Source organism: Geotrypetes seraphini, chromosome 11 (assembly GCF_902459505.1).
Source record: "Geotrypetes seraphini chromosome 11, aGeoSer1.1, whole genome shotgun sequence".
NCBI lineage: Eukaryota > Metazoa > Chordata > Amphibia > Gymnophiona > Dermophiidae > Geotrypetes > Geotrypetes seraphini.
Genome location: NC_047094.1, coordinates 39,201,799 through 39,227,671, shown reverse-complemented (window position 1 = coordinate 39,227,671; position 25,873 = coordinate 39,201,799). Strand labels below are relative to the sequence as shown.

The 25,873-nt window shown below is 42.0% G+C and overlaps 1 protein-coding gene across 2 annotated transcripts in view; it reads right to left on the bottom strand.

The window, feature by feature from the left end:
- Nucleotides 1-872: 872 nt before the first annotated feature.
- Nucleotides 873-25,873, bottom strand: part of USP7 (ubiquitin specific peptidase 7) — a 396,159-nt gene continuing 371,158 nt past the window's right edge. For both annotated transcript variants that reach the window (XM_033962812.1, XM_033962811.1), the window contains exons 28-31: nt 15,935-16,054; nt 15,172-15,243; nt 7,670-7,760; nt 873-2,212 (exon numbers count right to left, since the gene is read on the bottom strand). In XM_033962812.1, the coding sequence (XP_033818703.1) occupies nt 2,106-2,212; nt 7,670-7,760; nt 15,172-15,243; nt 15,935-16,054 (390 nt within the window). In that variant the 3' untranslated portion in view covers nt 873-2,105. The remainder of the gene's footprint in view (nt 2,213-7,669; nt 7,761-15,171; nt 15,244-15,934; nt 16,055-25,873) is intronic.

Genomic DNA, 25,873 nt, shown 5'->3' with positions numbered 1-25,873 from the left:
GCTCTCTTCTGGAGTTTTATTATAAACACTAATGAGAGGTAAAGATATGGACTGAGGAGGACCAAGTAGTCACTTTGCAGATATCCTCAATAGATGCAGAGTAGAAGTGATGTGTCAGAGGAAAGGCCCTGCCAGGACTGGCCACAAGTAGCCTGTTTTGAGGCTACCTCCTGCTGACTGGCTGCACTCAGGTAAGGAAGAGAGAGGAGGAGGGAAGAAGCTTGCAGCTTAGGACTCCTGCCTGCTTCGATGCTTGAGGGAAGGAGGGAGGAGAGTTTTATGGCTCAGGACCGCTGCCGCGCTGATGCTTTGGGGCGGGAGGGGGGTTCATAGCTGCTCTGGGGTTTGAAGGGGAATTTGCAGCTCAGGACACTGCAGCTGGTGTTTTGGGGGACATTTTTTTTTTCCACTGGCAATTTTTTTTGCTGGTTGTGTGAGAGTTCCAGTTAACCGAGACCCTATTGAACTTTGTTCTCAAATGGAAAACCTTATTTCAGGGGTATCAAAAATAATCAGAAATATACATATGAGTCTATATATATAGTCTAAATTCAATAATCTCTTCATAAGCTGTGACATATTCACCAAATAATTATATTAATCCTTAAAAATAATATGAGCTTGCTAATTAGGTAAAACACTTGTTTTGCTAATAATAATTGCAAGTGAGCTGCATCTGTCCCATGGACTGAATATTGGACACCCCTGCCTTATTTCTTAAGTATAAATATGACTAAGAGGAGGTTGAAAATGCAACTTAAATTGATAACACTGAAAGAAATCAAAGAAATCATAACACCTCACAGGTGTAACATTTTTTCAAATTTTTTTAAAAATATGCTACAAATCTTCCTCCATTTCACTCAGTGAAATATTTTTATAGAAAATTTTATTCAACATACAACATTTTCCAGCAAAAAGGCAATATACAGGAAGAGCTGTTGTACACTGCTGCTACAGAAACAAAATAAAAGGCTGGAAAAGAATGTAAAATTAAAGTATGAATTGCTCAATCTACTTTACTGCACTCAAAATGAGATATGCAGCTGTCAATGGGCTCCAAAATAAAAGGAAACTGTCTGGGACTGAAATAAAACTACACACAATGAATATCAACATCAGTGAAACAGACTTACAGACTTGCTCAACAAAATTAATCTCCATGTGTTATTTGTACATGTTCATTCATTAAATATACAATTTCATTTTTTTATTTATTTATTTTTTACAAAGTCAACAGCTTACTAAACACTAGTGAGCATGCCCTCTGTGTTAAATGGCAGTATGTTCTTCTGTTCCCGTCTCCCACCACTGTCCACATTAACCATATTATATTTAGAATCTTTCATTTGCTCCTGCCAACTTCTGAATGTTTTCAAATATGCCAACAGGCAGCTTAGTAAACCTTAATCATATTCAAAGTTTAAAATTTAATATAAAAAAACAAGTTTTTTTAAATTTCTTCTGAGCATCTCTCTTGCAAGTTGGGCTGCAAAGTAGTGGCTGAACTAAGCAAAAACTAACCAGATACTATGCAGATGTATGAGACAAAAATCCCAAATAAGTGCCAACAATGTACACAATGAAATAGAGATTGCTATTTATTGATGTTGTAAGAGTTTTGCATTTACAAATGCACACAAAGGTCATTTGAAGTATAACTGAAGGAAAGAAATTTGTTGTGAACGTAAACATAAGACTTACTAGCCGCAGTGATGGTGAGGATAACCACACAAGGGTGAGCAGCCAGCCATCTTATGTCATCTACAAACGCACTACACATTTTTGTGCCAATGTCCATTGTTTTACTAAACGTTTCCCTCCTTATGCTGACAGTTGCCCCGCATTATGCTTACCATAAAATCTCTCATTGGCATCCAAGCTTTATAAAAACACCTTCATTGCTCAAAAAGGGCAGTCAATAGATACAGAGAAGCCAAACTGAACAGCCTCAACAAAATAAAATTAACATCAGCAGCAAATCCTCTTGCTGAAGACTTCAGATATAGTGCACTTGTACCAAAGTTCTACTGTTGTTAAAAGGTGCACACACACGCACACACACACTTATTTGTCCCTTGCCTTGAATAAACTGGTTATGCAAATCAGTTATGGATTTTAATTGCTTTCTCAAGGTAAGTGTAGCGACTTCTCTTTGGGGCTTTATTGAAATGGTCCAGTCCTAGCCAAGGTCTGGGATGAGACATATTACCTAGAAAATAAAAGGAAAAGGTTTTGTTTAAAAAATTTTGATATGCACAATTACTCCACTATGTCACAACTTTACCTACTGACCAACTGAAATCTAGACATAGCCAATAAGAATCTTTTTGCACAAGCTGTGGGCGACATTCTCTCAGTATAGGGCCCTGTCATTGATTTTACCTGGTAGGAATTTGAAGGATCTAGCATCATGTTGGACTTCTGATTTGGAACAACCCATTACAGCTGACAGTTTATTAACTGTTATCTGGAATCCCTAGGTTGGTACAGGAAGCAGGTCTAAGGGAATGTCAATTCAGGATAACTCATAGGGCCTATCTTACTCAAGCATTAATATTTCACGAGAGAGGTAGATACACTTATGTCAGAAATGTGGCCAGTCAATTAATTCTTTTTTTCATGCTTTTTGGCAGTGTTAGCAATATGCTCTTTTGGGGGTTCTGTTATTACCTATTGGAAAAAGTGCTGAACACAAGGATATCCCACTGTAAGAGTTTCTGTTGGCATCTCCAATCTGTAAATTTTTGGTTTATGGTATGAATCTTGGTGTGTTTCAAATAATGTATATGTGATTTTGTACATTGCTTTGATTATAAGTGGTTTATAAACCTTTTAAATAATAATAATTAAAAAGATTTATAAACCACTTATAATCAAAGCAATGTACAAAATCTAAAAATATTCAGGGTCCTTTGTGCAGCAGGGGTGAGAGTGGGGGGATTACCTCTTTATATGTAAAGCTGCTTTGGTAGGTAAAAAGATTATTTTGAAAGTCTGAAAGAGTAATATGTCTCCATCTTATTGACAATTGCACATTAACCTATATTCTTTAATGTTTATGGAGAGAAATTGTGCTTGTTCTTTATCCAGTCATCGGATAGACTGTCAAAGTCTGGGGACCATATATTCAATTTTTATCATCAAAAGTCTGAAGTCTGGTGCTCAACTCCCTCTGACAGACCCTACCTTTTTTTTTTAATCTCCTCTAAGATTGTTCACTAATGAGGGATATAAGAACTCAGCCCCTTTGCTGCTCATTGTGTAGCATCTGATGTTTTTTTTCTCTCTCTCTGCAAGGAGGCCTTTTGAAATACATCAATCACACTCCCATAAATGTATTCATATGTTCTTGCTCATGGACAGTTTTTTGTATCATTATAGTTTTGTAAGCTATTAATGCAAATATATTTTACTCATAGTAAAGGCAAAAGGGGGAAAGGAGGGTTAGTGGGTTCCTTGCTATAATGATGTTGACTAACTGCATTTTTCTGCTCATACTTTATTGGCATGTGTTTGATATAGTCAACAAAAATGGTTTCTTGTTAAGAGGGGAGGAGGAGAGGAAGGGTTAAAATATAAAACTGGATGACCAGAGTTGTAATATCGGATTGTATTTATTGTCATTTTGTTGAAAAGACATCAATAAAAACCATTGAAAAAGATAATTTTGAAAAAAAGAATACCTTAAGCACATACTGAAGTTGAGACTACTGATTCATTCCTCCATTACACACAGTGAATTAGACAAATCTGCAACCAACAATGCTTTCTACTAAATAAGACTAGTCTTCAGCACTAACAATATAAGTTATGTTCAGTCATATATGTATCCATTTTGGAAATTTACATCCTTTGTCAAAAGAACATAAGAATTGCCGCTGCTGGGTCAGACCAGTGGTCCATCGTGCCCAGCAGTCCACTCCCACAGCGGCCCTTAGGGTCAAAGACCAGTGCCCTAAATTGAGTCTTGCCTTACCTGCGTATGTTCTGGTTCAGCAGGAACTTGTCTAACTTTGTCTTGAACCCCTGGAGGGTGTTTTCCCCTATAACAGCCTCTGGAAGAGAGTTCCAGATTTCTACCACTCTCTGGGTGAAGAAGAACTTCCTTATGTTTGTACAGAATCTATCCCCTTTTAACTTTAGAGAGTGCCCTCTCGTTTTCTCTACCTTGGAGATGGTGAACAACCTGTTTTTATCTACTAAGTCTATTCCCTTCATTATTTTGAATGTTTCAATCATGTCCCCTCTCAGTCTCCTCTTTTCTATCTCCTCTGTCCTATTAATGTCTTTCTCCTCAACAACGCATTTCCGGTCCTATTAACTCTCCTCTTCCCCCCTCTTAAATTCAATCAATTTGTACCTCGCTTAATCTATTGTAAACTGCATAGAACTTAACGGTATTGCGGTATATAAACTGTTATTATTTTCAAGGGAGAAGAGGCCCAGTTTCTCTAATCTCTCACTGTACGTCAACTCCTCCTGCTTCTTAACCATTTTAGTCACTCTTCTCTGGACCCTTTCAAGTAGTACAATGTCCTTCTTCATGTACGGTAACCAGTCATTTTGTAATCTAGAGAGCAGAGAACACCTAAGAACATCTTAAAAGCAGCCTCTGAGAATGGTCATCCCTAGCCTAGCCTTCTACTTGTGTTCTTCTCATTGCAAAAGGAAAGACCTGAGTTTGGCAGAAGTGGGACAATAATGTCTGGAGGAGCAGAGTACTGGTTCAAGACATCCTTTTTTCTTAGAAAGTAAAGATACCACTGAATTACCAACCTCAACTATGAGCATTATTGGGACACTACAATATGAAAATCGGGAGGAAACATGGTCTGGCTATTCAAAGACCCAGCTCAGATTTCGGACTGTACAAAGTAGAGGTAACACATGCTTCACAAGCGGAAAAAAGTATTCCTTTTGGGAGTGCAACAACAGTTTCCCTGAACACACTCCCTGTCAAAAGCCAGAACTGAAATTTGTCCTTTGTGAGAACTGTATGTCCTACCTTCATTCCAAGTACAGTCAAACCTCGGTTTGCAAGTAACGCGGTTTGTGAGTGTTTTGCAAGACGAGCAAAACACTCAGCGCCGTCCCGATAAGCAAGCACTTACAGCTTCAGGCAGCGCCACTTCAGGGGGATGCCTCTTCCGTCCACCGGCCAGCCTTCCACGCTGGGTGCCTTCTGCACCATGTTGGAGAGCCTCTGAGCCCATGCAGCCAAGCGCTGTCCCACCTGCATGTTGCGTATGATCACGCATGTCAATCATCGATGTGCGTATTTATACATGGTGCGCATGTGGGACTGCGCTCGGCTGCATGGGCTCAGGGGTTCTCCAGCGTGGTGCGAAAGGCTGGCTGGCGAATGGAGGAGGCGTCTCCTTGAGGTGGCACTGCCTGCATCTGTACAAGGACCCCGATGGTTGCATGCGGCTGGCCACCTACAAACTGCAGCACCCAGCACCTGACAGGTACACACCTCTGAGCTACTCCTCGCCACTTCCTCCCAGTTCCTTGGCACCTTTTGGGTTGTGTAATAAATTGTCAGCGTTGACATTATGGCCTATGGGGAAAGTTGCTCTGCTATACGAGTACTTTGGATTACGAGCACGCTACTGTAATGAATTATGCTCGTAACCAAGGTACCACTGTATTTTGAAAAATGGATAGAACACAAGGAATAGGTCTTACCAAGTTAAAAGTGGCCTTTTTTTTGTAAACCTGACTATGCAGATAAACCAAATTAATATTGGACTATTACATAGTTTACTTTCATGCCATCCAAAAGTTGTAACCATTGACACCAGGTATCCTCATTATATAAACTGATCTATTCTATATACAAGGTTGAACAAAAAAATATAGGATCTTCCATTAAGGAGCCTTGTGTTCATAAAGCAAGCAGAGCAAGTGTCTTGTGCACCGTATTTCCCCATATATAGGCCACGGCCTATATATGGGTTTTGCAAGCCGGCTGGGGGCCTGTACAGCATTTTAAAATCATCCCCCCGCCCTCCCTTACCTCCCTTGCTGGCGGCGATCTCCTCAAATCGCACCACCAACATTGCAGAGCAGGAGCGATTTTTTTGTCTGCAGACCAGCCCCACCTCCCTCATTAGTGGCGGCCTCCTCAAATTGCACTGCCAGCGTTGCAGAGCAGGAGCGATCTTTGCGTCTACAGGCCGGCCCCGCGAGAACTGCCGGCAAAGCCATACAGGAAGCAGCGCAGGGCTGGCCTGCAGACGCAAAGATCGCTCCTGCTCTGCAACGATTCAAGGAGGTCGCTGCCAGTGAGGGAGGTAAGGGGAGGGAGGGTGGGGGGATGATTTTAAAATGCTGTATAGGCCGCCCAGTTACTGGTAGATAAGCTGCGGCTACTAAAATGGGGCGGCTTATCTACCAGTTTTTAAACTCGTATAGGCATTTTTTGCAGCCTATACAGGGGGGGCAGCCTATATGTGGGAAAATACGGTACCCCACTGTAATTTATAGTATTTTAGTAAATGACAGCAAATAAAGACCTTCATGGTCCATCCGATCTGCCCAATAAAATAAACTCATAGCACATGATGCAATAGCATATTATTTCTTGATCTGTCCTAGAAGTCTGCCCAGCACTGGATATACTTCCCAACTACAGTATGTCCTGGTTCTGGGGAGCAACATCTACAAAAAAACTGGATGTCTAACATGTTTCTAGCTGGATCTACAACCCCTAACTTTTCTTCTTTGACTCATTTTGCTGGCCTGTTGAGTTTATCTGAGATCAATCCTAGGGCAAATGCCTTTCTTGTCTTCTTTACCCTGTGAGCTCAAAAATCTCACCTGCTGGAGACAGATATTGAAGAGCTGTTGGGGATATCAGACTTTATGAAAAAAGTCAGCTTATTTTTTCCAATCTCCATATACTGGCAGGGACACACGACCTACTTGTCTGGACAGATCTAGTATAAACACGAATGCAATTCTTAAGCTTTAACACAAAAAAATGATCCTGCAACCTCTTGCAGCCATGCTTGAAAAGCTGTCAAACTACGACTGTATAGTGAGGTTTGAGTTTCCATGGGATCGAAGAACTTCATTTTTTAAAGCCTTTCCTTTTGTAATTTTTAATGGGTGTGCATTACTACTAACCTTCTCACTTTATAAATATACACAGTTTCTAGCAGTGGCGTAGCGAGGGTAGGAGGTGCCTGGGTCGGTGGGCCCTCCACCCCCCCATGCCAAGCTTGCACCCTCCCCTCACAACCCTATACCTCTTTAAATCTTCATTAGTGCAAGCAGCTTTTCTGGTCTGCAGCTTGCACCAGTTTTGGCTTTCCTTCTGATGTTAATTCCAGCCCCGTGATCTGAAAGTGATTTCAGAGGGAACCAGGCCGGTGCGAGCAGCAGGCTAAAGTAACTGCTTGTGCTAGCAAAGATTTAAAGAGGTACCGGGGGGAGGGATGCAGGGGAGGTTGGAGGGTGTGAGCGTGGCGTGGGGGGCAGAGAGATGCCAGTGCCCCCAAGACAGCACCTGGGGCGATCTGCCTCCCCTTACTACGCCATTAGTTTGTAGTTAATTTATGGTTAACTATATAAAATATCGCATTAATGGAAACAGCCCACCAACAACATAATTAAATATAAGGATTTCATTTATATTTAACAAAAATCTATTGCCACTCACCAGGCTGGGGCTCAAAGTCTTTCAAATTCACTTCATATTCATCTTCACTAATATATTGGTGTCGACCCATCATTACAATGGCAAACTTAAACTTGCAAAGAAAAAAACATAGAAAAAGAAATAAGATGTACAGCAAGATTGTGCCCATTGAATTAATTTTGGTGAACTGTATGAAAACTAGAAAGGCAAATGTCATCTATAAACACTGTAACAGACCAAAGAAAGTCCTCAGTGATTCTTAATTCAAATACAATGTAACATGTTTTTTTTTGAGTGCTCAGAAAAAAGTTTGTGAGACCAAACTTAAGAGCAGAGCTCCAGCAGCAGGAAAACTCTCCTTCTTCAATCACAGCACACAACATGACTTTGCATTTCATAAGTTTTCTACATCTTGCCAGTTAAATCTTGCATAAACTTAAAAAAACAACAAAAAACTTATCTGTGCTGGAACAAAGCAAAGGCTTAGGTGGGTCTTGACATGTTTCACATCCACCTGCCTCAGAAAACCCGACACTGACTATTCGTGCTGGTCTGTAAACCAAATGGTACAGCCATGAAGTCTGAATAAAGAAGTTGAATGAGGAGCTTTTTAACATAAGTAAAGACCTGCTCCTGTTCGGGAAACTCCTCCAGATCCCGGTTTACATCTTTTACTCACCTCAGTATTTCTAAGGTGGGGGGTGGGGGTGGTGGTGAAGAGACACAACAAATCGTGAGGTAATCAAAGTATGGGCATTATTTTGGTGTGAGGTTGTTATTTGACATATTGGATAACTTCCTGAAGGAAAAGGGGATAGAAGGGTATAGATAGAGGATCACTATACAGGTCCTGAACCTGATGGGCTGCCGCGTGAGCGGACTGCTGGGCATGATGGACCTCTGGTCTGACCCAGCAGAGGCACTGCTTTGTTCTTATATGTTATATTAAGAAGATGAGAAAGGTACATTTTTGTGTTTATTGATCAACACGAATAAAGTCAGTGTCGGGTTTTCTGAAGCAGCTGGATGCGAAACGCATCAACACCCGCCTAAGCCTTTGTTCCGCTCTGGCACAGAAAAATTTAAATGTTTATGCAAGATTTAACTGGAGCTTTCTAAATCTGGTCTCTCACAAACTTTTTTCTGAGCACTCAAAAAAAATGCTACATTGTATCTGAATTGCATACACTCAGGATTTTCTTTGGTTTATTACATTGTATTATATTGTCCCTGGTGACACGTTTGGTTATTAAGTATCCCCGGTGTGTTGGGTATCTATTAGTGCTGCCTGATTCAGGAAAAAAATGTTGATTTGATTCAGCCTATTGAATCGATTTTTCGATTCGATTTTGCTGTCCAATTGGGTGGGGTTTTGTTTTGTTTTTTTCAAACGTCCTGGTGGGTTTATTTTATAGCCTCTTCACCCACTTTTCTCTTTCCTACCCACACTGGCGCTGTGGTCTAAACAAACAAAAAAGACTTTTCCTCTCTCTATTAAATCCTAGCTCACGTTCGCGATCTAACACCAGCTCTGGCAGGATATACATTTCAAATCTGACATATTGTAATCACAAAACAGAAAATAAAATTATTTTTTCTACCTTTTGTTGTCTGGTTATTTTTCAAATCATGATGTCCCAGGCTCTGGTTGTCTTCTGATAACTCGCTTGCCAGGGTCTCCCTTCTTTCTTTCTCCGTGCTAGCCATCCATCTTCCATCTCTGACCTCCCCTTCTGTTTCCCTTCCCCGGAGGTCTGGCATCTTTCCTTTTTTTCATCTCCATCCCTGAAGCTGAAGCGATGGACCCCCATCCCTAGATCCACCATCTCAACTTTTCTCAACTACACTTTCATCCAGCATCTCTCCCTCCTTCCCCACCAAGCCCCTTCCCCATCACCCCAGGGCCACCCAGCTCTCCCTTCCTTTTCCCAACTACCCTCCTATCCAGTATCTCTATCCTGCACCTCCCCTCCACACCATCCCTTGTGTCCAACTTCCCTCCCTTTCTGTTCCTTCCCTAAATCCCATTATCCATCTCTCTCCCTCTCCTGTTTTTAGACCCATTATTTCTTCCCCCTCCCCCCAGTCCAGTATATGCACGTCTCTTTGAACCACCCTTCCCTCCCTCCGTGTACTTCTACATCAGGCCCCACCCCCCCGAAGGCTTGCATGTTCCCCCAGCTTCCCCTGTTCACCATCCATCCTCCCTCTGAATTCCTTATCTATCATATCTAGCATCTCTTTTCTGTGTCCCTGTCCCTAGTCTCCTCTCCAGTAGTGCCCCCTTTGTGTCCCTGTTCCTATGCTCCCTCCATGCTCAGCATCTTTTCTCTGTTTCATGTCTTTCCCCATATCCAATTTCTTCCTTCTCTCCTCCTTACCTCCTGTATCCCCCTTCCCCAGGTACAGGCTTTCTCCTCCCATCTCTCCTGTCATCCTTCACCCTGCCCACCTACTTTAGAGCAGTATCTGTCCCTTTTGTACCCTTCCCCCTATGGTCTTGCATTTCTCTCTCCCTCTCTCCATTAGTCCAGCACCTCTCCTCTGCTTTCCTCCCCCTCTTTTTGGTTTGGTCTCTCTCTTCCCTTCACTCCAGGCCTGGCATTTCCCCCTCCCCTATTTTACCCCTTCCTCCTCCCTCTGCACAGGCCTGGCAGGCATCTCTCAATCTTCAACATATGAGTATAGAAAATGTATTATACTGCCCCCCTTCCATGAAGGCCTTCCCCCCCTTGAAGGCCTGCATGTTCCCCCAGCTTCCCCGCTTTTACCTTAAGCTAATATGGCAGCCTGCAGGATAGCCGGTGCTGTAGCGATCCTTGCAGCTGCCATCCTCCTCAGAAGCACACTCTCTCTGCTACGGTCCTGCCCCTCCTCTAACGTCAGGGACAGGATCGCGGCAGAGGATGACGCCAGGTACAAGGATCGCTAGCATCGGCAATCCTGCAGGCTGCCATTTTATCTTAAGGTAAAAGTGGGGAAGATGGGGGAACATGCAGTCCTTCCGGAAAGGGGGGGGAGCAGACCTGTACCTGCAATCCTTCATGCTGCTATATTATCTTAAGGTAAGAGCGGGGAAGCTTGGGGAACATGCAGGCCTTTCCGACTGACCCTCCCCCCTCAAGCAGGAGCAGCAGCGGACGGCCAGCAAGAGGCAGCATTGCCACTCCTGCTTTAGAAGGCATGGGGGGGAGGGTCAGTCATCAAATCAGGAGGCCGATTTTTTTAAAAACCGAAATGTTTCAAATCAATTCACCTGATTCGAATCGGTGAATTGATTTGAAACAAAAATCGGGCAGCACTAGTATCTATAAACTGAACCTCACTATCATACTTTTATATATTAAGCAGTACCATCATTATATAAATTAATATACAGGGCTTGTAACAAATTTTATTTCAATTTATACCCACCTGCCATTATACTTTTGTGAAGCTTACATGTTAATATAATAAGTAACAAAACAAGGCAGTAAAAAAATTATAAAGAAAGATTAGGTTCTTACCTCAATAATATTATTTCTTGTAGTCTAGTAGTCTGGTTGGGGGCGCATGCTGAGGGGAAGATCCCCTGGGCTAGCACCTCCATCGCGCTTAACGCAGATGCGAGGACACTTGTTAAGATCAACTAGGCATTCTACATAAGGTTCACAAAATCCAAGGAGAAGCCTTGTATTGGGGGTCTTGAGGATCTAGGCAGGGAATCCCTGCAGATCCTCCTGGGTTCCACAGCAACCATGCATCTGCACTTAGCCAATATACCTTCGGAAGGCTCTGGAAAAGCTTTTCCCTTGGGATCGCACCTCCTGTGGATCACCAGCCCTAGTGGACTCAGAGGAAGCTGAACCCAAGGTTCCCACCCCCTCCTGGAATGTGGATCCTCCTTGGTCGGCCATCCAGCACAAATCTGGGTACAAGGGTGGAAAGGCCCAAGGGGTCCATACCTATCGATTATAAATAAAATGGAGGTGTTCTGAGGCAAATGGAGGTTTTAGAAATAGACTGTTTAAAATCCAAGATGGCCACTGCCAGCAAATCTGCACCAGAAATGGCGCGTGGGGATTCCCCTGAAGTACAAAAAATGAAGTGAAAGGGTTTTTGGAGATGAGGGACCTTGGCTCTGGCTGTTTAAACCTTCAAATTTCAATTTTGGAGACAACCCCTAACCCCAATGTGCCTTGCCTGCTTCAACTTAGGAGTGCAGGTGGGAAAAATAGAGATGAACTGTTTTACAGGTTTGCGTGACAAACTTGGTCTTCAGGCTGACAGTCTGACCAATGTCGGACTGAGCCTCAACCCCCACAAAACCTTTTGCCACAAAGGAGGAGGAGGAAATGACCATTATCAAGCCCAGTCAAGCCGGGATGGAGCCAAACAGCCTGCACTCAAGCTCCTGATAAATCAGTGATGCAAGCAGCTATGCAGAGGACGGTCCCTGAGATCCAAAAAATACAAAAGCAGGTTGGCTAGCTAGGTGTCCCCAAGGGCTGATTCTGTTAGCAGCAGACTTCTGCAGCATGAGTCTGCGCCTTCTCCCAGGTAAGGAGGTAGGGAAACTCTGAGCACCGAGGCTCCAACTAAGAAAAAATACTTGAAAATAATAAAACCACACACAGAACAGAGTAGAAACTCTTTAGAGCAACTTGCTTGAAAAAAATAATTAAAAAAACCCCAACCCCCAAAAAAACAGAGGTGGAATTCAAAGTAGAGAGCTGCATGGGGATGATGGGAACCCTGGGGAACCCACAGGGATGGAGGAACCTCGAGGAGTTCGATTTACCTCAGTAGTGCACCTCCTTTTCCTGCCCTCCAGCCGCACCCGACCCCCTTTACAAAGCAGCATGCAGCGGTCCCAGCACGCTGCCCACAGCCGACCCAGAAACCTTTCCTCCGATGTCAGAGGGAAGGCTTCTGGATCAGCGACATGCAGTGTTCAGGAACCACCGCCCTGCCAAGAAGAAAGTATGGCTGGAAAGCCGGAAAGAAGCAGCAAACCTGGACAGCTCTGGTACAGTCTCATGAGAGGGGGGCACAGAAGTAGGTGGGCCACAGAAAAGAAGGAATGAGCAAGTGGCACTGGGCCAAGGAAGGGAGAGAGAGGGGGTATGAACTTGGGACACAAAAGGGAGGGAGGAAGTACGTTTGGACACAGAAGGAAGGGAGGGGACATGAACTTGGGAGAAAGGAATGGGGCATAAACTTGGGATATAGGATGGAGGGAGAGAAGAAAGGAGATGCTGAGGAGGGGGAGGGAAAAGAAAAGAAGAATTGTTGGGATTGGCCAATACTGAGAATTTTCCAATTAATAATTATTATTATGTTCCTCAAAAAAAAAAAAAAAAAAAAAATTGAATCTGCCCAGGAGGTGGACCATTTGGTCACTACCGAAATTAATTTGATGGAATTTTTGGAAGATACCCAGGATGTGATTCAGAATCGGTCCACCCTGGTGATAACATGCATGAATGAGATAGATAAGATGTTGATAATTAAACTTTATTTCAAAAATAGATTAACAAAATTTTGTGGGGATTTGGTTAGGATTTTTCCGGATGTCTCTAGAGCTACGCGATTTAGGAGGAAGAGTTTTTGAAATTAAAAGTTAGAGTTTTGGCTCTAGAGGCATCCTTTTATTTGAAATTCCCATGTAAATGTTTAGTCAAGATACAAGATATTGAATATGTTTTTTGGGACCCCATACAACTACAACAGTTTTTAGTTGCTAGAGAACAGAAAGGAGCTTAAATTTTCATATAAGTTTCATTCCTGAGGAAAATTAAGAGGAGTAAATAAGATTCCCTATTAGTAAGAAATGATTTAAGGTTCGCTAAGGTGAATTGAGAATTATTTATTTTATCTTTTCCTGAATTTTTTGATGAAATAGTATCATGTCTCCCCATTAATGTGGGCTTGAAAAGGATTTGTATATGTATGATTGATTATGTATTGTTTATGAGATTTCCTTTTTTCTCCTTTTATTTTATTGGATAGTGTAAGTATTCAAAGTATAATAAAAAAAAAAAAAAAGAAGAATTGTTGGGCATGGGTGTATGAGTGAGAAGGAAAGAGATTGTGCACATGGGGAAGAGGAGAATTATTGGACATAGGGAGGGAAGGAGTAAGGTAGAGATGCAGAGGGAAGAGAAAGATGAGAGGGAGAGGGAACAGTGGGACAGACTGAAAGAGATGCAAGAGCAAGAAATGTTGGACATGGTGGAGGGAGAGATGTGGCATAGTGATGGAAAAGGGGTGAAAAGAAAGAGAAATATTGTGCATGGTTCTGGTGGCCAGGGATGACAGATGCTGCACATGGTCAAGGGATGAGAAAGGGAGAAATGTCAGATGTGGCAGTAGAGGGGATGGAAGATATGAACCCTGGATACCTCTCTCTCTCTCTTTTCTCACTCTTTGCAGCAAGGGAGGGAATGAGAGAAAGAGAGATGATGGACAGTGAGAGAGAGAGAGGGAGACACATGTTGCACACGGGGGTGTAGGAAAGAGGAAGAAATGCTATGCAGGTGTGGGAAGGAAAAAAAGAAGGAGAATGATCCAGGATAAAAGGGAGCGAGGATGTTGTACAATGGGAGGAAGAGAAATGCTGGATCATGGTAGGAGGAACTAATGGACAGCAACTAATGGACAGCTTGAAGAAGAATTTGCAGAAGACAGGAATGCAGAAAAGAGAAAAACTGGGATAAACTTGAAATAAATCTCCAGACAACAAAGGTGACCCCCCCCCCAAAAAAAAAACAACCCAGGAATGCATTTCTGGTTTTATTTCTCCAGTGCTGATGTACTTGCTGATCCTTGCTGTGGCTGGTAGGGATCCCCAAGCACCGCCAGCTGAGGACCTCTTCCAAAGGCAACCAGAACTTCCCTCCACTGTAGCAGTCACTGCCAGCATCTGTGACTCAGGAACGCTACTGCTGCATGTCAAGCTTAACAAAAGGGACCCCGGCCACCTTCAGAGGAAGTCCTCAGCTGACATAGCTTGAGGGTACTCATCAGCTGGAGTATTTATATTTACATTAGAGGCTCGGGCAGAGACCCGTTTACAAAGTATGTATTCTTTCTAATTAATATTTCCAAATTAATAAAGTGTTTTTGCTTATTTGTAAATGGGTCTCTACCAGAGCCTTTAATTCAGTGGCATAATTAAATGAAATAACTACTTCTGAAGTTTATGGGGACGGGCGGAGACAGAAGAGATTACATGCCAGGATGGATTTGATTCCACTGGAATGGGGGTGGGTTTGATTTCTGTCCCCGCACAACTCTCTAGTTCAAAGATGATTGACAGCATTCTGCAAGTAACTTGTGGGTTCAGATGCATAACCCTAGTGTTCAGGACTACTAGACACAATGAATTAGAAAACAGCTTATGTTTCCTAAAAATTACTTTTGATTAGGTCATATGCATTTAACAGGATGCTACTTTTAGAAACCTGAATCTATCCATACTTTTTCCTCTAACAAAATCTATAAACTATAGCTAGTCAAGCACTTAATATATTGATTGGTACCTTCTCAAACTCTTTTTCTTGGATGTCTTGCATCACCTGAATCCGCTTCATCACCTCTCTGAAATGTTCACCCTTGAAAAAATGTAAAGGTTTTTCAAGAGCATGTTTTTCTTTTTGCAGTACTAAAAATCTGCTCAAGCCTCACTGGCTTCTCAGCTGAAAAAAGCACAGTATGAAAGCAATGGAACACCAATGATAAACACAAAAATTCAAGAGAGACTACGGATTATAGAGCATAAATCTATCACTAAACATGTACTCTTGGCCAATATAACAGACCATACATCAAAATAGTGTAAAATAAAAACAAACTTTCTCAATATAAACACAATTTTATTATATTCTTTTGGACTGAATCCTTATAATGTATATTAAACTATACTAGACAGCATATATATGAGAATGTGTTTCATCTTGTTTAGAATTAATATTTTTTTTCCAAATTCATGCAAGCTAAATTATGACCACTGCTTCCAACCTCATAAAAATATAATTTTTTCCACTTCCATAAACAAATGTAACCTGAGCTGTGATAAATATCCCAAAAATCTTGAGCCTAAAAATAAGCACCACAATCCCCAGAGAACAATGTATGAACATTAAATACTTATAGCAAATTAATATGCTTTAAACAAGTTCACTTATTGTACATGGCAATATTTACCTATACAATTACTTAGCTTTCTCATATTAAATTATCACATGGTTTATATAACAACATTTTTCTGGAAATTCTTAAATCTGCAGAACCAAGATAACATACCTGGTGTATCCTAAGCAAGAAAGGAATTCCAAATGTCCCAAATACCTCTTTGTGGAAATGTGCCACTGTAATAAGAATTTCATTTTCTTTATCTATGTCTACCTGATCCAAAGGTATTTCCTGTAATAAAATTGATATATATGGTCAATGTTGCCTTAAACTTCAACTTTTACAGTATGGTAGCACTGCTGAGCAATATGCCACTCAAAGCAGCACCTAATGGCCAGATAATACTGACACAGCCACCATGAACTTCCTGTATACAAGTAATAAAAGTACCTGGCTTTGAAGAGGGAATTAATATGAAAGGCTACATAAAGATGGAAGGATAGAGGGTGCCCAATGATTTACTAGAGAGACAAATATGAAATAATCATTTTATAGAGGAAAGTTTAAAAAAAATTGCAAAGTGACTTTTCTGTATAAGGAACACATTTTTCTGCAATGTATCAATATAAAGCTTTTGAGAAGGTGACAAATATATTCTTACCTGTTAATGTCCTTAAGTCCTGCTAGAACAGTGCAGACGTATAGGTTATGTCCCACTACTAACAGATAAAGCTAGAGATTTAAAGGCTGTGATATCACCACCAATATAAGAAATGGTGCAGCCAGGAACATTCCAGAATGCTATTGCCAAAGCTGCTCAGAGACCAAAACAATCAAGGGTTAAAAACAAAACCAAACAGACAATAAAAAGAAAAAAACCCAAAACCCCAATAGAACCACGTAAACCAAACCTGCCCAGAGTGGAGGCCCCTTAGGGTTAGTTCTGCAGAACTGACTATACAAAGACAGGTGGCAGATATAGCAACCAGGTGTCTACTGGATTCTATCAGTCTACCAGGGCAGGTCCTGGACTGATCTATCAGGACTTAAGAAAAGGAAATTAATAGGTAAGAACAATTTCATCTTCCTGCTAGATCACCTATGGGATATACCAGAGCTTCTATCCCACAAGGCAGGAGGAAGACATAACACCTTGCAAGACCACCCTGTCAAAAGCACCTCTCTTGCCTAGCCCAAACATCAAGCTTGACAAAAGAATGCAAAAAACACAATGTTGCAGTCCTGCAGCTGTCTTTCAGGGCTACAAAACTCGCTTTAGCCCAGGATGCGTCCTAAAGTTGAGGGATCTTTCTCTCCTGAAGAATGGAGGCTGACTCAACAACCATCTTCTCTCAACATGCAATTGAAAACTGAGGCTAAGTGATTCTATTGAGGAATTTCTGAAACTTACAGGTGCAATAAAAAGTGAGGTTGAGAATGAATTAAAGTAAGGTGTCTATTAAAAATCTGGGGACTCAGATGAGAGATCTATAGAGACAAAGTCTGATTAAGGATTGAAAGGCTTAAATTGTTGATTCTACATTTTAGCTAATGCTAAGGAAGTTCAAAAGTTTAAGTTTGACTTGTGACTTTTAAGACATAAGTAAATTTATATACCATTACCATTGTTTAAATAATCATGGAATTGAAAAATAAAGATTCTAGAGGAAACAGGAAAACTGTCTTTGTATATAGACTTACACATAATCATGTGAATGCCACTGTTTCTTATAGATAACGAACACAAAAGTTAATTAAGAGTTTACACAGATTTTAGGAAGTGTCTGAAAAGTCTGTCCTTATAAACCAGGAATTAGAGCTTTTCTACTGAAATAATGTATGTTTGACAGGTAAATGTCAGTTGTTATATGGAGAAAAGGAGTAACACTGACATCTATTAGATGTGTTAAGTAAATACTGGTCTATCTTTTACAATGGAAATTTATCTTTAGTTCAGGCTATCAAGGGTTAACTTGGACAATTATATGAAAAAATATGTTTTTGTAAATGAGCTAGGCTCCTCAGGATATACTTGTTTAGGAAGCTTACACATCAGACTATTGTATGTTAATGTCAGCAAAAGGATAAAATGTATAGCTTTGTCCAGATTTTGTTGAAGGAGTTTGAACAGGAGACTGTAAAGCGAGTTTCTTATTCCTTCCAACTGAACACATAACTACTTTATAATTTTATATTTACTTTCCATTTATTATTATAAATCTCAAAGATTTTGTTTTAAAGTCTTTAGTGTTTTGTGTCCAATTTTTATATATCAGGACGGAAAGCTCTTCTCTTACTGCTTAAGAGAGGAATTTTCATCCTGTAGAACTTCTCCTGAACCTGTATCCAGGTAGCAGCCGCCTTGGATAATTCTTGCAAGAACATATTGGGGCAGACTGAAGGTTCTTTGAGCCCAGTATTAGAGAATGACACAGTGGCGGTTTAGCCGCGGGTAACCCGCCAAAACAGGGAATGAAAAATAGCAGCCTCTGCGGGGACGGGGACAAGGCCATTCACCGCCCCGTGGAGCGGTGAATGGTCTTGTCATCGCAGTGAGGCATCAAGGATCGCGCGGTCCCCGCAGCCCCCACCCGCTCGATCGTTTAACCAGCTTCCTCTCTCCACCTCACCTTAGTTTGCCGGCTTTCTTTTTCGGCAACCGGCACGCTTTCAAAGAGCCGCGCAAGCGCGGCTGCTCAGTATTCAGTCTTCTGCTCTGACCCAACCGGAAACAGGAAGTTGCAGCAGAGCAGAAGATTGAACTTTGAGCAGCCGCGCATGCGAGGCTCTTTGAAAGAGTGCCGGTCGCCGAAAAAGAAAGCCGGCAAACTAAGGTGAGGTGGAGAGAGGAAGATGGTTAAATGATCGAGCCGGCGTGTGGGTGGGGGCTGCGGGGACCGCGTGTTCCTGGCTCACACAAGGAGGGAGTGAAAGGGAAAAAGTTTCTCTTCCTTGGAAATAGATTCTGAAGTGACCTCATCAAAGAAGACCAGCACCAAATGTACAAGAAATCCCTTAAAAATGTCAAAAGAGCCCAAAAGAGAAAACTGCTACTGCCGTGAGACTCCATTATTGAAGGAATCGACTTGAAATCACAGTTCAAGAGACAGGAAAAGGTTAAATGCCTCATGGAATCCTCAGCCACAACACAAACCAAATTGTGAATGAAATCAGAGCAGACAGTAAGAATTATAAAATTGATGTCTAATGCTGAGGCATTAGAAATAAAACCTCAGCAATATAATTTTCAGAAGTTGTATTTGCTCATGGTAAGGGAGAAGAGAGACTGCTAGTGATGGTGGGGGGACTGATAGAAGATATGAAAGAAGGGTGGTAGAAAGGAACAGATGGTAAAGGAGGGAGGGAAGGGTGGTGGTGGAAAGGAATAGAACAGACATTGAAAGAGGGTAGAGAGGAACAGACCCTGAAGGGAAATGTGGAAGGCAGAGTGGGGAGAAGACGCTGGAAGGGAAGAAGACAGATGCCAGACTATGTGGGAGCAGAGGGAAGAAGATAGGTGCTAGACCAATTGTGGGAGGGGGGTGAAGGGAGAGGCACAGAAACAGCAAATGGAAGACGCAGAGAGAAGACACACAGTGGATGGAAGGAATTGAATGAGAAGATGTGGAAAGCAGAAACCAGACAACAAAGGTAGAAAAAAACATTCTATTTATTTTTTGCTTTAGGATAAAGTAGTATATTAGTTGTGTTGATAAAAATTTATAAACAAAGCCCTGCCAGCTGAACATCTCTTTCTCTAGTTCAGCAGCCAGAACTTTGATTTATAAGAAAGGAATAAGCTAAATATTGCAGTACTAAGGCTTATATGGATGCTGCGGGGACGGTGACGGGGCGGTGAATGGGATGGCAGTGGCGGTGACGTGAAAGGGATGGCGGTGACGGGGCGGTGAAGGGGCGGTGCAGAGGATGGTGGGCCGGGGACGGTGCAGTGACAGGGACAGATTTTTTCCCTGTGTCATTCTCTACCCAGTATCCTATTTGCAACAGTGGTCAACCCAGATCATAAGTACCTGGCAAGATCCCAAACAGTAAAACACAGTTTTTATGCTGCTTATCCTAGGAATAAGCAGTGGATTTTCCCAAGTCCATCTTCATAATGGCTTATGGACTTTTCTTTTAGGAAATTATTAAAACCTTTTTTAAACCCTGTTAAGCGAACTGCTTTTACCACATTCTCAGACAACAAATTCTGGAGTTTAATTACATGTTGAGTGAAGAAATATTTTCTCCGGTTTGTTATAAATCTACTACTTAGTAGCTTCATTGCATGCCCCCTAATCCTAGTATTTTTGAAGAATAAACAAAGTGATTCTTATCTACCCAATTCCACACCACTCAGTATTTTATAAACCTTTATCATATCCTCCCCTCAGCTGTTTCTTCTGCAGGTTGAAAAGCCTTACACACTTTAGCCTTTTCACAGAGAAGTCATTTCATCCCTTTTTTTGCTAATGAAAGAGGAGACAGCTGAATTTCCTGGAGTGATTGCCTTTCCCCCCCCCCCACACCCCTGCGAAAAGAGCTGGTTTTTCTGCAAACTCATGGAGGCATGAAAGGAAGACTTTTAAAATGGAACAGAGCAGTAGTCGCCAACCTTTTTCATGTAAAGGGCTGCAGTGTAAATATCAGGAAGCCGTGAGGGCCACCAAAAAATTTCAAGCCTACATACTGCTAATTTTGTAACTGCCTTAACCTGTTTGGTCAGACTAGGTATTAAACATTAAAAACTAATACGAATATTGATTCTACAACACTTCCAGGAGATATTTTTTAAAAATCCCTCAAATTAAAGAGTTTATGGCTTTTATGTATGTTATGTACACTAGTATATTTTGCTCTGTAAATTGCATCAAGTCCTATTTATAGGGATGATGCGGTATAACAAGATGAAAGATTAGATTAGATTTTGGATTGTCAACAGTAACAAATTCCTTAAATGAGATACCTGAGTAACACACTTAATATAAACTAGAGAGGTTTTTTATTTAAATATACTGTATTTTTTTATTAAATAACACAAATCTTAACACTATATTATACATTAAACATAAATGAATCCATATTGCACTTTCAGTTACTAAAATCTGTATTATCTCACAATACAGTGGAAGAAAACCTGGAGCTTGTACTCAGTCCATTTACAAGCCTTTTCTGATGAAAATAAAGCTGTTCCACATTATAGTCTGTATTATTTCATTTCTCCGGTATTCTCCAATGTTCCAACAAGCATATATTGATTCTTAGACAAAGCTGTTATAATGCGTTCTCACTCCAATTCAGACTGTATCCAGCCAGCCTGACGTAGCACCACGTTTCACTATTACAGCATCTGCAGGTTTTCAACTTCTTTACTGTTTCATTTCATTCACGGGTTCACAAGCCTACTCTCCCCTCAGACAGGATACAAACAGTTGAGGGGAGAATGGGCTTGTGAACATTGCAGTTGCTAATCTATAATGAAATGAAGCAGTAAAGAAGTTGAAAACCTGCCAGTTTCAGCTCCTGAAGATACTATAATAGCGAAACATGGTGCTATGTCGGGCTGGCTGGATACAGTCTGAATTGGAGTGAGAAGACTATGATGTCGAACAGCTTTACACTTCTCCCTCTGTATCCGCGATTTTTCAGCTGCTGACTCCACCCCCTAATTTTCATCACTGAACCTGGTGTTTCACATTGGAAATCGTTGTTCCCAGTGGTTCATGGAGGAAATCGCTGCTCCCAGTGGTTCCTGAAGGAAATCGCTGCTCCCAGCATTGTACGGAGCAAATCGCAGGCCGGATTATTTACGGTTTATTATCTTTTCCAGGTCTATTTTACCGAAAAACTGCAAATAACATGCAAAAAATTATTCACGGTTTTTCAGTATTCAAGGCTATGTTTTGCCCGCATCCCTCGCGAATACGGAGGGAGAAGTTTATTTTCATCAGAAAAGGCTTGTGAATGGACCGCGTACAAGCTCCAGGTTTTCTTCTACTGTATTGTGGGATAATACAGATTTTAGTAACTGAAAGTGCAATATGGATTCATTTATGTTTAATGTATAATATAGTGTTAAGAACTGTGTTATTTAATAAAAATACAGTATATACCTGTCTAGTTCTAATATATGTATTAAATACTTTTCGAGATAGGTAATTTGGTTAATTGTACCCTGCTTTGTAGTGTTGGTATACTGAGTAACACATTTGAGATTTTTTGCAATTACTATATTAAGTGGGCAAGATTCACTCTGCTGCATTACTGATGACATAACAACACGGCACAGTGAATTCACAGGTGGACAAGGCCGAAGCAGCCTGTTTAGAGTGCTGCCGGCTCAACGCTGCTTAGGGAGGTATGTAAGGCTCGCTCACGGTCGGCGGGGTTCGGATGGGAGGCAAGGAAAGATGGTGATTCGGCTGTGGGGACGGGTGCTCGTTCAAGGCTTCTGCTGCACAAGGGATGGGAGGGAAGGGAAGGATAGAAGCTGGGTAAGGGTTCTGCTGCACAAGGGATGGGAGGGAGGGAAGGATAGAAGCTGGGCAAGAATCCTGCTGCACGAGGGATGGGAGGGGAGGAAAGATGCTGCACATGTGGGAGAGAAAAAGGAAGGAGGAAGGGAGAGATGATCATGTACATACCCCAAAAATAAGATCTAGTGCGTTTTTTGGGCCTAAAATTAATAAAACACTTATTTTCAGGGAAACACAGTATTGTGGCCACCATGGACCCCAGTACTTAAAGAAAATCCCACACCGATGGAGCTGTCTTGTCTAGGAGACAAGAAATATGAGAGCACAACTTCAGTCTCCATGCCTCTGGACGATAGATACAGCCTGCTGCCATATCAAACAACACATCCAGGTATTCCAGGGACTGTATTGGTATCAAATAGCTCTGCCTGTAATCCACAATCCAACCCAGTTCCTCCAGGACCTAGATCACCTGGATCCACCGTGCGCTGACCCTAAGAGAATAAGGGAGCTCTAATCAGCCAGATGTCCAAGTAGGTGTGTAGCTGCAGCCCCGTCTTCCGGAAGTGGGCTGCCATGACCACCATCACCTTGGGGAAGGTACAAGGAGCGATTGTCAGGCCAAAAGGCAGAGGTGAAAATTGGTAATGATTCTCCAGAACATGAAACCAGAGAATCTTATGGTGCGCTGGGAAAAATGGAACATGCAAGTAAGCCTCTGTAAGATTAAGAGAGGCCAGGAACTCTCCTGGGATTACTGCCAGTATGACAGATCGCACTGGCTCACTATGAAAGCGCAGGATCTGGAGCGCTGCCTTGACATGCGTAAGGTCTAGGATGCTTCTGTTTGCCCAGGTGGGCGGTAGTACAGTCCCATCTTTATCTCGGTTCCCTTTCTTCCTGGAATTTTAACCCATAGTGATTCCAGTTGGTCATTTGTCGCTACTGCATCCACTTCGGTCGAGTGAATGGTATCCTTTATGTAAAGTGCTACTCCTACTCCTTTCTGGTGTGTCCTGTTTCTTCAGTAGAGCTTGTACAATGGGACATAGTACTGCCACTGTATCGGGCGATGGTGCGCCCACATTTGGAGTACTGCGTTCAATACTGGTCGCCGTACCTTAAGAAGGATATGGTGATACTCGAGAGGGTCCAGAGAAGAGCAACAAGAATGATAAAAGGCATGGAAAACCTTTCATATGTCAAAAGATTAGAGAAGCTGAGGCTCAAAGGGGACATGACAGAAACTTACAAGATCATGAAAGATAGAGAGAAGGTAGAGAGGGACAGATTCTTCAGACTGGCGGAGGCAACTAAAACAAGAGGGCACTCAAAAAAATTGAAAGGAGACAGATTCAGAACAAATGCTAGGAAATTCTTCTTCACTCAGAGGGTGGTGGACACCTGGAATGCGCTTCCAGAGGAGGTGGTAGAACAGAGTACGATTTTGGGTTTCAAAATGGGATTGGATGATTTCTTAAAGGAAAAGGGGATTGAAGGTTATAATTAGAGGGATACTATACAGAGCAAAGTGTTTTTTAAGTAAAAGATCACTTACAGATCATTGGCCTGGGAGGGCCACCACGGGAGCGGACTGCTGGGCATGATGGACCTGTGGTCTGACTCAGCAGAGGCGATGCTTATGTTCTTATGAGTATCTGCCCGAGCCTGAGTCTTCGGGTGGCACCGGAATGTCCAACAAGCGTTGCACAGTGGCCTGCACCTTGACCGCCTTGTCTGGATGCTCCACAAGAGAGCCCACCAACCAATCTGTTAGAAGCCAGGCAAATTCCAGTTTGTAGTTGGTCTGAATAATGTCCAGAATCCACCGGTCAGACGTAAGTTGAATCCAGGCCTGCAGGAACACTGAAAGTCTGCCCCCTATATTCAAAAGGGGCTCCCTCGGCCTGGCGTCATTCTGACTTCTTGCAGGGCAGCAGAACAGGAGATGGAAGACTGAAAAGCCTGGAACCGGAGAACCTCTACCTGTATTCCTGGGAAAATCTCTGAACCGTGGAACTGAAATAAGGGCGAGAACACCTGGAGCCAAAAAATTAGAGCATCCTGAACCTTCCGATGTTCTGTGTCTGCTGTCAGGCAGGGTTATAGAACGACAGTCTACCAAAGAATCTTGAGATCATCCAGGTCTAAGACAAATAGGAACTGCCCCTTAAAATGGAGCCTTGCAAGAGGAGCTTTAGAAGTGGAATTACCTTTTTTTGTTGTTGTTGCCCTTTGTCTGAACCAGAGCATTCTCTAATATGCCGACACCTTACCCAGGACCGGTAAAAGAGCAGAACAGAAACACTTCTTCAGGCTTGTGTACAGAAGGGAAAAACTACAGGTGGCAGTAGAGCTCTCAGTGAAGTACAGAAAAAAATCCAGAGTGGATTCCTTCTGCAGATGACTCACGGCCATTGGGAGATAACCTGCTTGTCTAGAATGATTCTCCTATTGCACTGGAAAGGCTACTAAAATGGTCAGTGGTTTTCATCATAAGACATATGGAGACAGACTTAAAGATCAGAATATGTATACTTTGGAGGAAAGGCAGGAGAAGGGAGATATGAAATAATGTTTCAATACCTAAGTGGCATGAGGCAAATCTTTTATTTAAAAGGAAGCTCTGGAATGGGAGGGCATAGGATGAAATTAAGAGGAGACATATTCAGAAGTAATCTAAGGAAATACATTTTTACAGAAAGGGTGGAAGATGCATGGAACAGTCTCCCAGTAGAGGTGGTGGAGACGACGCCAGTGTGTGAATTCAAGGAAGTGTGAAATGGGAACATGGGATCTCTTAGGAAGAGGAGGAGATAGTGAATGCTGTGGATGGGCAGACTGGATGAGCCATTTGACCTTTATCTACCTTCATGTTTCTAACTTGTGATCCTATTAAGGGGCAATCTCCCCTTCGTTGAGTTCCAGGAGAAACAGATCTGTAGGGAAACCTGCATCAATTTTGGATCCACTTGGTCTGGTAAGAACAATAAGGAACCCTCATTACAGATAAGCAGCAACTATGTGTTGAGGACAAGCAAGATGAATCAGTCACACAAGTGAGGATTCTCATAACTGAGGGTTGGCTGTAATGTGTTTTTTGGGATTTTTTTTTTTTTTGTATTTATATACCACTTATAGCCTAAGTGGTTTACATTAGAGAATGACATGGTGACTGAGGGAAGGAAGATGCTGGGCAGGCGGGTCATAGAGGAGTGATACTGTACACTGGATGAGGAGATCATAGAATGGTGAGATGATGAATGCAGTGAGATGGGCAAGTATAGGAAACAGAGAAAGGAGATGCTTGCTGAACATGGGGGAAAAAACATACACAGAGGTGAAAGATGAATGGTGAGCATGGAGAAAGAAGACATGTCAAATGGTCAGGAGACCCTGACAAGTGAGTTTAAGAGTAGACAGACAGAAACCAGAGCCTGAGAATGATGTGATGTGAAGAATAAAATAACCAGACAACAAAAGACAGAAAAAAAATTTCTATTTTGTGATAGAATATATCAGATTTGAAATATGTATCCTGCTAGAGCTAGTGTTAGACATAACTGGGGACTGTAAAACCCAGGATGTGCTGCTTTAGCTTCTAGCTGGGGGTAAGTGCCCTAGTTGCACTCCC